The 14,120-nt window shown below is 40.5% G+C and overlaps 1 protein-coding gene across 1 annotated transcript in view; it reads left to right on the top strand.

Annotated features, from left to right (window-relative positions):
* Positions 1-14,120, top strand: part of LOC143390290 (uncharacterized) — a 63,343-nt gene that overhangs the window by 22,287 nt on the left and 26,936 nt on the right. Inside the window, 4 exon segments of the mRNA XM_077108331.1 lie at positions 3,170-3,211; positions 3,214-3,283; positions 4,060-4,213; positions 7,728-7,893. Coding sequence (XP_076964446.1) covers positions 3,170-3,211; positions 3,214-3,283; positions 4,060-4,213; positions 7,728-7,893 — 432 coding nt within the window.

Raw genomic sequence — 14,120 nt, 5'->3', positions numbered from 1 at the left:
TACGTGGCCTAGTACTGGACTTCTCGTGTGGAGTTCTTTTCTGTTCAACCTGTGAAGCTGTCATCGTGAGAAGTGAGGCTGAAACCTGGGCCTGTTGGAAAGTAATTCTAATCCACTTAGACCACTGACCGGGAACGTCCTGTTTTGTTTTGTTTTTAATTTTAGGGAAAGTTTTATTCACATTCATTTATTCTCCTTCCCAGCCATGAATTTGGAAAATAAGATAATCTCTTTTCTAGTTTCTCTTCCTCCAGGAGTACCTCTGGAAGAGTGTTATAAAGTTTAATAAAGATTTGTTGTTTAAAATGTGACTAGAGTGAAACTGACAGCTATTTATGATTATTATGGTATTGTCCATATGACTTAATCATAAATAAATGACACTTGTGGCATTTTGCCAGTTGCTTTCATATAGTATTAAATAATTTGAAATTAGTTTGGGGAAATGGAATTTTTCTTACATTCTGAATCAAAAAGCCCTAAATTAATTTTGAATTCATAATCTAAGTTCATGATCTTATTTTTTTGATGGTAATCCTGATGGAATAGATATAGGAACACAAACAGGAATGGTGTCCTTGATGAAAGAGAGATTAATGTCCTTATGGAACAAAAGGTCACCCTTATGTAGAAAGTACTTAGTAAGTGCTTTGTACTATATGGGTCTATAAAAGAAGTGTTAGATATGATCCTTGAGTATCAGGAGATCATTTCTCCAGTGTGTGTCTTACCTCTCTCTTAAGCCAATACAGATACAATCAGATTCCTTTGGTCCAGTCTCTTCCCAGGTCATATACCACACCCTGTCATTCAGTCCCGTTGTCTCATGATTAGTCTTAGGGGAAGCTCAAAGGATCTGGTCAAAGGCATGGTCAGTGTTGGGAGAGGAATTCCATTTATGCATTTAAGATTTTATTTTTCATATTTAGAGAGCAAATGTTGGAAACATCTAAAATTAGTTAATCTCCTTGGAGGCCTTAGAGTAGATTATCTAGGAGCTAAAGCCGTCCTGGACATTAGCCTTTTCCACGCACTGACTGTCATACGTGCCGTCATGTTGCAGCTATAGATGTGCCGCATTTTCATTCAATGTTTCCTTCCAGCTTTCCACGAGGTTGTTACCACATATTGCCGGCAGATGCCAGCGATAGCTTAGGAATATGACCCAAACAACTAAATGCAGCTTAAAATACCATCTTTGGTGAACAAGGGCTGCACTAGCCACTATTAACTCAAGAGAAAGATAATTCTTATGGAACACAAATAGATTTTCAAATGAGATGACTGGCTCGATAGTTAGCATACAATGGATAAAAAGGTTCTGGAGCCTGGCACAGTAGTGCATGCCTACAGTCCCAGCTACTCAGGAGGCTGAGGCAGGAGGATGGCTTGAGCCCAGGAGTTCAAGGCCGGCCTGGGCAACACTGTGAGACCCTGTCTGTGTGTTCCAGGAGTAATGACCTCAGATTCTGGAATACGGGATGGAATCCTGACTGTTTCATCTTCTAGTGGTGCAACTTCAAATAAATCCCTGAATCTAGCTGTTTCCATTTCAGCATCTGCAAAATGAGAATAGTGCTAGCAAGGACACAGGGTTGTTGTGAGGGTTAAAAGCGTCAACGCATGTAAAGTGCTGTGAGCAGTGCTTGGCAATAGTAAAGTAGAAGTGTAGCTCTTATTATTGGGTATAACTTAGCCTCTCTCCATATTCAATCATTAGTATTTCTTTATTCCAACTTTGATTTTATAGGAAGACTTCAGTGAGAATGTTCCTGCCTGGCTTGTCTTACATCCAGCCGGGAGTTAGTAGTCCTTGTGGAAAGGAACCCTTCATTCAGCTCTTGGAACAATCACTTTTAGGCTTGTTTTAGCAATGAGCTCCAATGACCCTAGCTAGAGTGTGTTCTGTACAGTTTCCACATTAATCAAAGAGAAGTCTGTGGTTTGCTTCTTAAAATTCCTGAACCCAAAGTGCTCTTTTGGCCTTTTCCTGCACCATTGGAGAAAGACCAGAGAGTTGTTGCATTTAGTGTTCTTGTCTTGAACTGATTTTACGACATCTTCTTTGATCAGTGTGGAAACCAGTACAGGAAGACACTCTCAGGTTTTCTCCAGTCAGAGTCACGTATCATCTGCTCTTCTCATAGCTAGTGTCAGGTCCTCCTACCTTGTTAAAGCTGCAAGTGTGGTCATGTGCGTTTCTTACTGCCCATTGCAGACCTCTCGTTGTTTTAAGATATATTTTTAGTTGTAAATGGGCACTGTTTTAGTCAGCTTTTTCACCTCTGTGACCAGAACCAACTGTGGAGGAGGAAAGTTTATTGGAGGGCTCATGGTTTCAGAGGTCTTAGTTCATAGAAGGCCGACTCCATTCCTTGGAGCTCCAGGGGAGGCAGCATCATGGCAGGAGAGTGTGACTGAGGGCAGCAGCTCACATCGTGATCAGAAAGCAGAGAGAGAGACTCCACTGTCCAGATACAAAATATATACCCCTTAGCCATGTGCCTGGTGAACCCCTTCCTCCAGCCACACCCACCTGCTCCAGTTACCACTCAGTTAATCCCATTAGGCATTCATTCACTGATTAGGTTAAAGCCATTTTCCAGTCGTTTCTCCTCCAAACCTTCTTGCCTTGTCTCACATGTGAGCTTTTGGAGGACACCACATCTAAACCATAACAGATGATACCTTTATTTCATTTATTTTTATGTGGTGATGAGGAAGGAACCCCGTGCCTCACGTGTTCTATCACTTGTGTTCTATCACTGAGCTATAACTGCAGCCCCCAGACCTCTTATTTTTGGAGCTTTTTTTCTGAAAGAACTTGTGTCCTTATTCACAGACTGAAGCAAAATCCAATCAAGGTTTTCAAACAAATATTAAATGGCTTCACGCAATTAACTTAAGCATTCTTTTCTTTTGCTTACCTCTCTTTCTGTTATAGTTGATAATTAAATTTTCCCAGTTCATGCAATGAAAGGTGAGGTAGCACTTTGACCACTGTAGGGTGGTCAAAACCTGAATTTGGGGGCAGAAATGTCAGTTTGAAGGATGAAGCCAGTCAGTTGGACTGATTTCAGATTTTCAGGATGACCCAGTCCTCCCTTGTGTGTTTCTAGTTTCTTATTTGTGTGTTGCTGATCATGCTCCTTTTTTGTATGGTTTTTAGGTGGAGTTGGCATGAACTTAACAGCAGCAGATACTGTTATTTTTTTGACAGTGATTTTAATCCTCAAAATGACTTGCAGGCAACTGCCAGAGCTCACCGAATTGGCCAGAACAAGTGAGTGAGTTAGACATTGGCACCTTTCTGCTCTGTTGGCTTGCAGCTGTGCACTGGGGAGGAAGGTGGACAGGGTAGTCCTGACAACAGTGCCACGTTGGAGTTGAGAGACCACTGGGTTTGAACCCCGTTGTGCTGCTGGCTTGTAGAGTCATGTTGGGAGATCAGTAGTCACATGATCAGTTCACACTCACTTTGTTGAACAGTTAAATTCCAAAATGATTAGAAAAAACTTAGAATTTATTTAGTTCATGTTTCTCACGTTAGATCCTAATTCAGTTAAAAAATGAAGTTAAAGCCAGTGGGTGCACATGCCTGTAATCATTATCAGCATGGGAGACTCAAGCTGGAAGATCAAGTTTAAGGCCAACCTTGCAACTTACCTAAACCCTGTCTCAAAACTTTTTTTTAAGGCTAGGATATAACTTCATGGTAAAGCTCCCATGGGTTCCCAGTACCACAAAGAGAAAACAAAGTTGTGTTCAGCTACCCTTTGACTTGAGGTAACATGCCTGCCAGGGGTTATCCTGGCTACAGATGTAGGCCCAATAGTGGTCACTTCATCTTCCTTCCTCTTACTCTTTTGGGGAAAAGTTCAGAAAGAAGTTGAGGCCAGATTTCTCTAACAAATGCTCAGGTCCCAATGAGCAGTGTCCTTTTCATTGTTCCCTGAGTGTGGCATTTGGTTCTGCTTCCTTTTAGGTGTATCTTCCTGGCATGCTTTTTTCCCCAGCTTTGCAGACTCATAACACTGCTCTCATTTGACTCCTGTACAGGGCTGTGGAAGTGATCCGGCTGATTGGCTGAGACACTGTGGAAGAAATAGTTTATAGGAAAGCAGCCTCCAAACTGCAGCTCACCAACACGAACATAGAAAGAGGCCATTTTACTCTGGGAGCCCAGAAACCTTTGGCTGATACTGACCTCCAGGTAAAATGTGTTCTTTTTAGAGTCTCATGATTTATAACCAGCACTCTCTGTGGATGAGAATGCAAATAAAAAGGACCAGCATTAATCACCCATTGTTGCAAATTACACATTTTTTCATTGGCCTAATTCTCACCCTCTCAGTACCTAACTACATGCAAGGTGCCATACTAGCTAAAATTGAGGGTGGCATTTAAAGGCAGAGAAAATAGAATAAAGAGAATGAGCTTTGAACCATCTAACTTGGATTGAAATTCACATCTTATCCCTTATTGGACGTATGACTTTGAGCATGAAACTGAACATCATGGATTAATCTCTTCATGGCTTCTAATGATGAGTGTGCCACGAGTTACCTCAGAGAGAATTTGTTTTAAGTAATTTTTTTTTCTTCCTTTTTTTTTTAAATCCGTCATGATTAGTTCCATACCTCATCCTTAATCCCAGACCCTTTGAGTAGTGACTTACAGTACTCATTCCAAACTCAGAGATGAGTGAACAAGATTAGGAATTCAAAATTATGCCATAGGATATAGGGGTGACAGCACTAGAGTTAATTTGCTTGAAGAAGGAAAAATTAGATGGGAGTCAAATGCTGGCTTAGAATATCCTAGAGAGCTCTCTTTTGGTAGGAGGCCTTTGAGATAAAATTGAACCTATATTATAATATACCCCAGGTCCTTTTGAGGGATTAGATGCAGAGAGATCAACCCCTAGTATCTAGCATGATTCAGGCATGAAGAGAGTAATAAATGTCTGACAAAAGGTAGTAGCTGTGGGAAGGTCTGCTGTAGGAAACTGCAGAGAAATGACAGGAGTTGGCTCTTGTTTTGAGGCAGGCAGTGAGAGAGAGCAAGTTCAAAGATGGCTTTAAGCCTTTAAGCCTGAAAGATGAGAGTAGAAAGTAGGAAGATAGGGATAGAAATTAGAAAGATGAAAATAATGTAGGCTTTAGTCAACAGAGTTTATATTAAAAATCAATATAAATTATTGTTAGAGGGAGACTCAGAAGAGAAAGGAATTAGAAAAGTTTGCAAGAAAAACCAGGCTTTAAAAGGATCAGCTTATCAAACAAAAAATTCAAGAGGTATGTGAAAGGGGAAAAATTACACAGTATCACAAGCAGAATTATCAAATTCACAACTAGCCCACGCATGAGTTAAAAATGGCAATTTTCTCACATCTGTATCTTTACACATCAGCATTGCAGACAGGGATGGTGCTGTTTTTGTTAGGGAGTCATTGACCTGCAGGAAAGGGTCACAGATTTGGGGGTACTAGAACCTGAAATAAGAACCCTAGGTTTTGTTTGTTTGCTTGATTTTTGTTTATCTTAGAGAGTAACTGTGGAGTCTTTGGCCTTTTCTGTTTTGAGTCTTCTGCATGCTCATCTGTCATGTTGGCCTGGCAGGCTGTGCATTTTATTTTCACACTATTGAAGAAGCAATTTCAAATGGAAGGTGAAGGCTTGAGAGACAGGTATGTGTACACTGTAGGTGTCTAAATACACTTCTTCATAGGACCTTCTGAGAGGAGCTCATCATGGGCTGCTGTAAAAGCACAGGCATCAGGAGTTAGAGGAGATGAATTCTCAGATGCTTCACGCTTCCCCAGTGGAGGGAGCTCCAGGCATTCAATCAGGGGTTTCCCTGCGACATTGGCTGCTAGCACATCATTGTGAAATGCACAGGCACAAACTCTGCCATGGGACCAGATCCTTGGGCCAGTACAAACTATTGGCTGTGGGAGAGGACCTTGGTGGGACTTCCTGCCCAGGCCATGGCAAGAAATCACATTCTGGTTCTGTCTTGATTCTTTCCTCGCTACCAGACTGTGAGTTATTTATGGTTGCCAAGAACAAGGGTGATAACTCACTGCCTTGTCTCAAAATACAGCAGGACATTTTTTAAGTTATTAAAAGAATCTAATAGTAAAAGACGTGGTTCTGGTTTGACAGATCTAAGCAGTATAGAGCAGTGAAGTCCTGAAAAAGGAAAGCAGGTTCCTTGTCTTACCAGGAGAACACAGCAGAAACAGAGAGCAGATAAAGATGCGGTGAGCACTTATTGAATGCTTACTGTGTGCTAAGCATGTGTGACGTGCACTTTTTCCAGTTTTTTCAGAAGAAGAATAACAAAAAAATGAGATAGACGTCTTTATCTCCATCTTAAGAAATTTTCCAAACATCAGGTTCATGACTCTAATCCGAGCACTCTTTAACTTCCAACTACATGCTCTTAGTTACTGTAATAAAGTGGTTTTCATTTAAAAAATGGGTAGTTCCTTAAAGACACTTTGTGAGTGAGCAGTAGCGAGGGAAGCCAGGAGACTTAGTCCAAGGAGTGGAAGGGGGAAGGGTCCCTATGGACTGAGCCTCATCATAAATACTTGGCTTTCTTCTGTTTTGGGTACTAAATGCCAAAGCCATTTGGCTTGGTTATAAATATAGGTACACCAAGGTTAAATATAAATATATCAGGTGTGGTTTTGCATAGTTTTTGTCATAGTTTTCATCTCAGGTATTTTCAAGCTGAAGTTTCCAAATTACAGAATAGGCAATCTAGAGATAACTAACCAAATCTAAAAGGGCAGAATGAAAATGAAGTCCCAATATGTGGATCCCAATTGGTTCAGAATTCCTAAGAGAGAGTACTTAGGGAGGCGGAGAGTTGCAGGTAGCAAGTGAAGCCAGGTAACATATCTAAGAGTCTGGTTCCTGCAGCCGTAGGAAGTAGGCCGAGTCTGTCCCCTAGCGGGAGCAAGAGGGCAGAATGGGGAGTGCCCCAGGACTGTCCAGGGAGATTGAAATTGAGAAAGGCTTGGGGTCTGGTGATCAGGGTGGTCATGGTTTTGCCAAAGTGGGTACCGTAAAGCACTGTAGTAGCAAAGCGGCTTGGCAAGGACAGGTGGCAGCTCATGGTGAGATGAGGTGTTCAGTGACACCTTCTCTTTAGGGTTAGTTTGGCAGTGGGAGAGGTAAGAAGGTAGCCAGCAGGGTCTCTGACTTCTCTCGACTACTGGAAGTGCCTGTAGAAAATGCTGGTGAGAGTGCTAGAGAAGATGCTGGGGATCATCTTATCTGCCCCCACTCCTCAAAAAAATTGGAGGCCAAAAAGTTTTTTTTGGTATCATAAATAATTGTCAAAGTCAACATCTCTGATCATCATTCATCACCTCTCTGCTTATTCCTCATCCAACTCCAGAACAGCCTGGAAGGTGTCATTTGGTTTTTTTTATTATTATTATTATTTAATTGATTTTATTTTTTAAATACACGACAGCATAATGCATTACAATTCTTTTTTTTTTTTCATCTTTCATACATTTGATTCATGTGAGTTATGCTTTTCCATTTTTACCCCAAATACAAATTGCAGAATCACATCAGTTATACATTCACAATTTGTGATGGAAGAGAAGAAAGTCCGTCAGGGGGTCATTTAGACACTAACGAGTCACACATCCTCACCTGTGTTTTCATGAGAACTAACTGGATCTCTCGTTTTCTTCATTCAAGTTGAGTGACATACTGAAATTCGGCTTGGATAAACTGCTGTCTTCTGAGGGGAGCACCCTGGAGGAGGTAGACCTGGAGTCCATCCTGGGAGAGACAGAAAATGGCCAGTGGGCATCTGGTGCCCTGCCTGCAGCTGGAGGAGGGATCAGAGAGCAGGAGGAAGGAAGTGAGTTGGGCTTAGGTGAGCCAATGACTCCGTCACCTCAAGCTAGGGTGTGAGTGAGATGCATCCCCACGGGAAGTCCTGTGTCCTGCCCCGGGGACCTCTCTTTCCTACCCAGCCCTGTAGTCATCTGTGACATTCTTAAGGCTTCCTGGTCCAAGAACTGCCAGAGTAATCGTTGTTCCCTTGAAGCTGGACTTTGAATCCAAGGAATGATATTAATGTTTATGGTCCTGTCAGTCTCAAGGATTAAATTTGAACCTTTTCTCCCTTGACGCAGACATCTTCTCTGGAGTTTATTTGGTGAAACCTGCTATCTTTATGATAATGCTTTGCACAGTGATTCCTCTTCTCAATAGTAGAATGTTTTTTAAATTGCAACTAATATTTATGGACATTTATTGTGTTCATCAACAGTACTGACTATGTCATGTGCTTTAGGTCTTTTTTTTTTCCTTTCTTTTTTTTTAAATTTATTTTTTAGTTATCGGCGGACACAACATCTTTGTTTGTACATGGTGCTGAGAATCGAACCCGGGCCCCACGCATGCCAGGCGCGCGCGCTACCACTTGAGCCACATCCCCAGCCCCAGCTTTAGGTCTTTTAAGACCCATGAGGTGGGGGCTGGGGTCGTGGCTCAGCGGTAGAGCACTCACCTCGCATGTGCAAGGGCCTGGGTTTGATCCTCAGCACCACATAAAAACAGAAGTAAAATAAAGGCATTGTGTCCAACTTCAACTAAAAAAATAAATATTAAAAAAAAGACCCATGAGGTGTAGGAGATCATTTTGTCTTTCTTTTTCTTTTTTCCCAAATTTGGTCAATATCTTTTTCTTTTTTTTTTTAAGTTGTAGATAGATAGCATGCCCTTATTTTATTTTTTTAATGTGGTGGATGCTGAGCAAGCACTCTGCCACTGAACTACAGCCTTAGCCCCAATATTTATCTTTTTGTGCATTTTCTGTTCTGAAATATTTGAATTTCAGACTTGAAAGGGGTTTTGTTTTGTTTTTTCTTTTTCTCATGATCATTTTTAAAATGTCTGTTCTCCTGTATCAGCAACAGGGAGTCAATATGGGCTGGTGTGAGAGGGTTTTTACTGATCTTTTTTAAAATTTTTTATTCATATATGACAGCAGAATGCATTATAATTCTTATTATACATATAGAGCACAATTTTTCATATCTCTGATTGTATACACAGTATATTCACACCCAGGTCGTGTATTCATACCTGTACTTTGGATAATAATTATCACATTCCACCATCATTAATAACCTCATGCCTCCTCCCTTCCCCTCCAACCCCTCTGCCCTATCTAGAGCTTGTTGTTCCTCCCATCTCCCACTCTCTATCCCACTATGAATCAGCCTACTTATATCAAAGAAAATATTAGGCATTTGGTTTTGGGGGATTGGCTAACTTAGCATTATCTTTTCTAAATCCATCCATTTACCTGAAAATGCCATGATTTTATTTTCTTTTATTTCTGAGTAATATTCCATTATGTGTGTGTGTGTGTGTGTGTGTGTGTGTGTGTGTATACATACACACACACACACACGCGCACACATACACCACAGTTTTTAATCCATTCATCTATTGAAGGGCATCTAAGTTGGTTCCACAGTTTAGCTATTGTGAATTGTGCTGCTATAAATATTGATGCAGCTGTGTCCTGTAGTATGCTGTTTTTAAGTCCTTTGGGTATAGATGGAGGAGAGGGACAGCTGGGTCAGATGGTGGTTCCATTCCCAATTTTCCAAGTAATCTCCATATTGCTTTCAATATTGGCTGCACCAATTTGCAGTCCTATCAGACTGCAACACTTAGAGTGGTTTTGATTTGCATCACTCTAATTGCTAGTAATGATGAACATTTTTTCATGTATTTGTTGACTGATTGTATATTATCTTCTGAGAAGTGTCTGTTCAGGTCCTTGGCCCATTTATTGATTGGGTTATTTGTTTTTTTGGTGTTTAGCTTTTGAGGTTCTTTATATACCCTAGAGATTAGTGCTCTATCTGATGTGTGAGGGGTAAAGATTTGCTCCCAAGATGTAGGCTCTCTATTCACCTCACAGATTTGTTTCTTTTGCTGAGAAGAAACTTTTTAGTTTGAGTCCATCCCATTTATTGATTCTTGATTTTAATTCTGACACCAAAAGAGTCTTATTAAGGAAGTTGGAGCCTAAGCCCACATGAAAGAGATTAGGGTCTACTTTTTCTTCTATTAAACGCAGAGTCTCTGGTTTTATTCCCAGGTCCTTCATCCATTTTGAGTTGAGTTTTGTGCATGGTGAGAGATAGGGGTTTAATTTCATTTTGTTGCATATGGATTTCCAGTTCTCCCAGAACCATTTGTTGAAGATGCTATCTTTTCTCTAGTGCATGTTTTTGGTACCTTTGTCTAATATAAGATAATTGTAGTTTTGTGGGTTAGTCTCTGTGTCCTCTGTTCTGTACCTTTGGTCTGCCAGTCTGTTTTGGTGCTAATACCATGTTGTTTTTGTTACTATTGCTCTGTAGTATAGTTTAAGGTCTGGTATAGTGATGCCACCTGCTTCACTCTTCCTGCTAAGGATTGCTTTAGCTATTCTGGGTCTCTTATTTTTCCAGATGAATTTTGTGATTGTTTTTTCTATTTATATGAGGAATATCATTGGGATTTTGGTTGGAATTGCATTAAACCTGTATAGCGCTTTTGGAAGTATGGTCATTTTGATAATATTAATTCTGCCTATCTAAGAGCAAGGTAGATCTTTCTATCTTCTAAGGTCTTTTTTGATTTCTTTCTTTAGGGTTCTGTAATTTTCATTATATAGATCTTTCAACCTTACTGACCTTCTTAATTCAAGAGTTCCTTCTAGCCTGGCACAGTGGTGCACACCTGTAATCCCGGTGAATCCAGAAGCTGAGGATCGTGAGTTCAAAGCCAGCCTCAGCAAAAGTGAGGCACTCAGTGAAAACCTGTCTCTATTAATATAAAATAGGGCTGGGGTGTGGCTCGGTGGCTCATGCCCCTGAGTTCAATCCCCAGTACCTCCCTCCCCACCCCACCCCACCCTGCCCAAGAAAAAGAGTTCTTTCTCCCATCAATACAGAGAAGCACAGTGGCTTCAGTAGGGTGCTTCCTTTACTGGTAGGGAAGGGGCTGGGTGAGGCTTTTGGTTTTGTCCTTCTGAATTTTCTCCCATTGCTTCTCTCTTTCTCCCTGCCATAGACTGTCGAAGGCTGTCTGCATTACCTCTTTCTCACCCGAGAGCAGAGCACCCCCAGATGTCTGACTGCATCTCCTTCCAGCCCTTCCTTTGAATTCCTAAGCAGCCACTGCTCTGAACTACCAATCTCAGATGTCCTCATTGCTCTCCCTTCCTGGGGTGACCTCATTCTGGAGGATGAACTTTATCTGTCTGGCACTGCTAGAGCTCCACTGTCCTGCTCCTGTGCAGACTCCGTCTGCCTCCCCAGACCAGTGAGGGCTTCAGAGCTCAGCTGGTATGGGATGTTCATTCTCTGTTTACCTTCAAGTGGAAGTTTATAGTAGTTCCCGACTCCTAATTTTTTGGTAGGCTTAGATTAGGGGTGGTTTGATTATCCTTGTTGACTGGTGTGGTTTTTATGGAATATATGGAGAATTCAAAATCTAGGCAACCTGCATTATTTTACAGAACATAGTTCTTGGACTTTTCTTGTGTTTTATCTTAAAAATTTTTTATGATAGTATCACATTTATATTCTTCGAGAACTCTTTTGTGTTCTCAGCTTGTTGTTTTAGTCGTATCCCATTCCCATTTCAAGGATATAATATCCTCCCCGAGGACATTTATTGTAGCTTTTTAAAATATATCTCAGGGAGGATATTTATTATATCTTTTCAAAAAGTGTTACCCTGCCCACTGTATTATCTCTTTTTCCTCCATTTGCTTTTCCTTCTTCCTATTCTTTTTAAAAATTTTGTTTTGGAGTCTCTTGTTCTTGTTAGCAGTTTACCTGAAACATCTGGTGTCCTGTCTGATCAGGGTGCTGGTGAAATGCCCCAAAGCTGACAGACAGCTCTGTTGTGAACAGGTGGGTGGCCTTTGGGCCTCATGCCAACAGCACTGGTTAGCAAGCCAGCTTTTGCACTGGGGGAGCTTTTCAGACAGCCAGATTTGAAGATTTCACTGGACAACTCATCATATCCTAAAACGAGTCCTATACCATTACAGTGAAATTGTTGGTTTAAATTGGAAAGACAGGGAGCTGAGGGCTCATGGTGCTTCTGGTGTTTGGTGTGCGGATCCTCTCAGTTCCTCCATACTGTGGTGCCTGTGCTTGTGCGTCTGAGTTTTTGGAGGACTGAAAGGGTTCCTGCAGTCAGCCCCAGCTAGATACCAGTGTTTTGGTTCCACAGCTCTTCTGAATCTGTTGTTCTCTTCTTATCCACTTTTTATCTTCCAAAGAATTCATGCACTGTTCATCTACCATTGCCTCATATCTTTTTAGTAATCTGTGTATTGTCCTTTAGCTGTTTCAGGTGAGAGAAAAATTAGATATGTGTGTGGTCATATTTTTAAGTTGTATTTGATTACCTTAGTACCAAGTTTCCACCCTTTTCTATACTCATCTAGATTGACTTTATTTACTAGAACAAAATAAAATTGCAGTGTTTTCAGAAAGATAATTATATATCTCAGTCTACCTACAAAAAAATTACATTTTTGCAGACAGTTTAACTGTTGGATTCTCTAGTTGGATTAAAATTTGGAATGTTGTCTTCGATGACTGTCTTTTTTTTTTTTTAAGAGAGAGAGAGAGAGAGAGAGAAATTTTTTTAATATTTTATTTTTTAGTTTTCGGCGGACACAACATCTTTGTTTGTATGTGGTGCTGAGGATCGAACCCGGGCCGCACGCATGCCAGGTGAGCACACTACTGCTTGAGCCACATCCCCAGCCCCCTCGATGACTGTCTTGATTCTCTTTGTGGTAGATTGTTCCTCTGGCAGGACCCAGATGAGGGTCTAGACCTGTGGGCTCCAGCTGCCTCTTCGAAACAGATTGAAGACATAAAGCATGGTTAAAAATAACAAATGAATATGAAAGAGGAGTAGTTAGAGGAGCCCATTCACAATTAAGTATAAAGTAAGGTAGCTTTATCTTTCATGCCAAGTTTTTTAAAAAGCACAGTTATATGGTAAGCTGAGAATTTCATGCAGTATGATACTTCATAATGTTGATCATAATTGAAACTTCTCAGCCCTTTATGTATTTTCCACTTGTTGATAGAGTGCCTCTTTGAGAGCCCCCTGCTGATTTAATTAGCAAATGCCAATTAGAATTATGGCTGGTTAGATTTGGGTACAAGTGTGAAGCAGTTGATCTCTTGAGAATGAAAATGTTTTGCTTTCATACTCTCTGGGGAAAACATACTTGTAGCTGATTTCATAATGCTGTGAAAATACATTATTTGGTAACATGTGCTATTACATACATTTTACTTTTGACTTATTATCCTACCTGTCTGTGTTTACTGGTCTTGGCTGGTTATCACTTGATTCATGATCTTGGCAGACCACCTAGCCTCATTGGGCCTTAGTGTCGTCATCTATAAAATGGTGCTATTAATGTCTGCTTTACTCTTTTACACAGCTGCAAAAATCAAATGTGATACTAGATGTGAAATTGCTCTGATAGCATAAAGTGCTACTTAAGAATATTTTATTGGCTGGGGGTGCCGCTCAGTGTTAGAGCTCTTGCCTAGCATTTGTGAGTCCCTGGGTTTGATCCCCAGCACTGCAAAAATTAAAGAAAGAAAAAAGATTATACTACTGTTCTTATTGTTTTTGCCATGATTATTTGCAAGCTTTTTTCTACTTTTCCATACACACTAATCTACTGAAAAGAACATATTGATCTTAGAATTAGAAAAACCTGCCATGTTCATTTTGTAGCAGAAAGAGTTGGAACCATTTAATCCCTGTGTCAGTGTGAGTCTCAGTTTCCCCTTTCATAAGTGGGGTTAGCTATAACACGATTGATGTAAAAAACATGAAGATGCTTTGTGAGATCTGTAAAGAATATTATAAATCTAAGGGATTATTTTTTTGTGATTTTTTTTCATTTTCTCATAGAATTGTCACTTGTTCCTTTTAATATTATAGAAAAAGGGATGTTTGGGATTAAAAAGTAGAGATTTTATTAGCGGTTCTTAAAAGTCAGTGAGATTTACACTGGGAATAGTTGTG

This window comes from Callospermophilus lateralis, unplaced genomic scaffold, assembly GCF_048772815.1.
Source record: "Callospermophilus lateralis isolate mCalLat2 unplaced genomic scaffold, mCalLat2.hap1 Scaffold_52, whole genome shotgun sequence".
Taxonomy (NCBI): domain Eukaryota; kingdom Metazoa; phylum Chordata; class Mammalia; order Rodentia; family Sciuridae; genus Callospermophilus; species Callospermophilus lateralis.
Note: the sequence above shows the minus strand (reverse complement) of the source record. Positions and strands in the feature narration are given on the sequence as shown.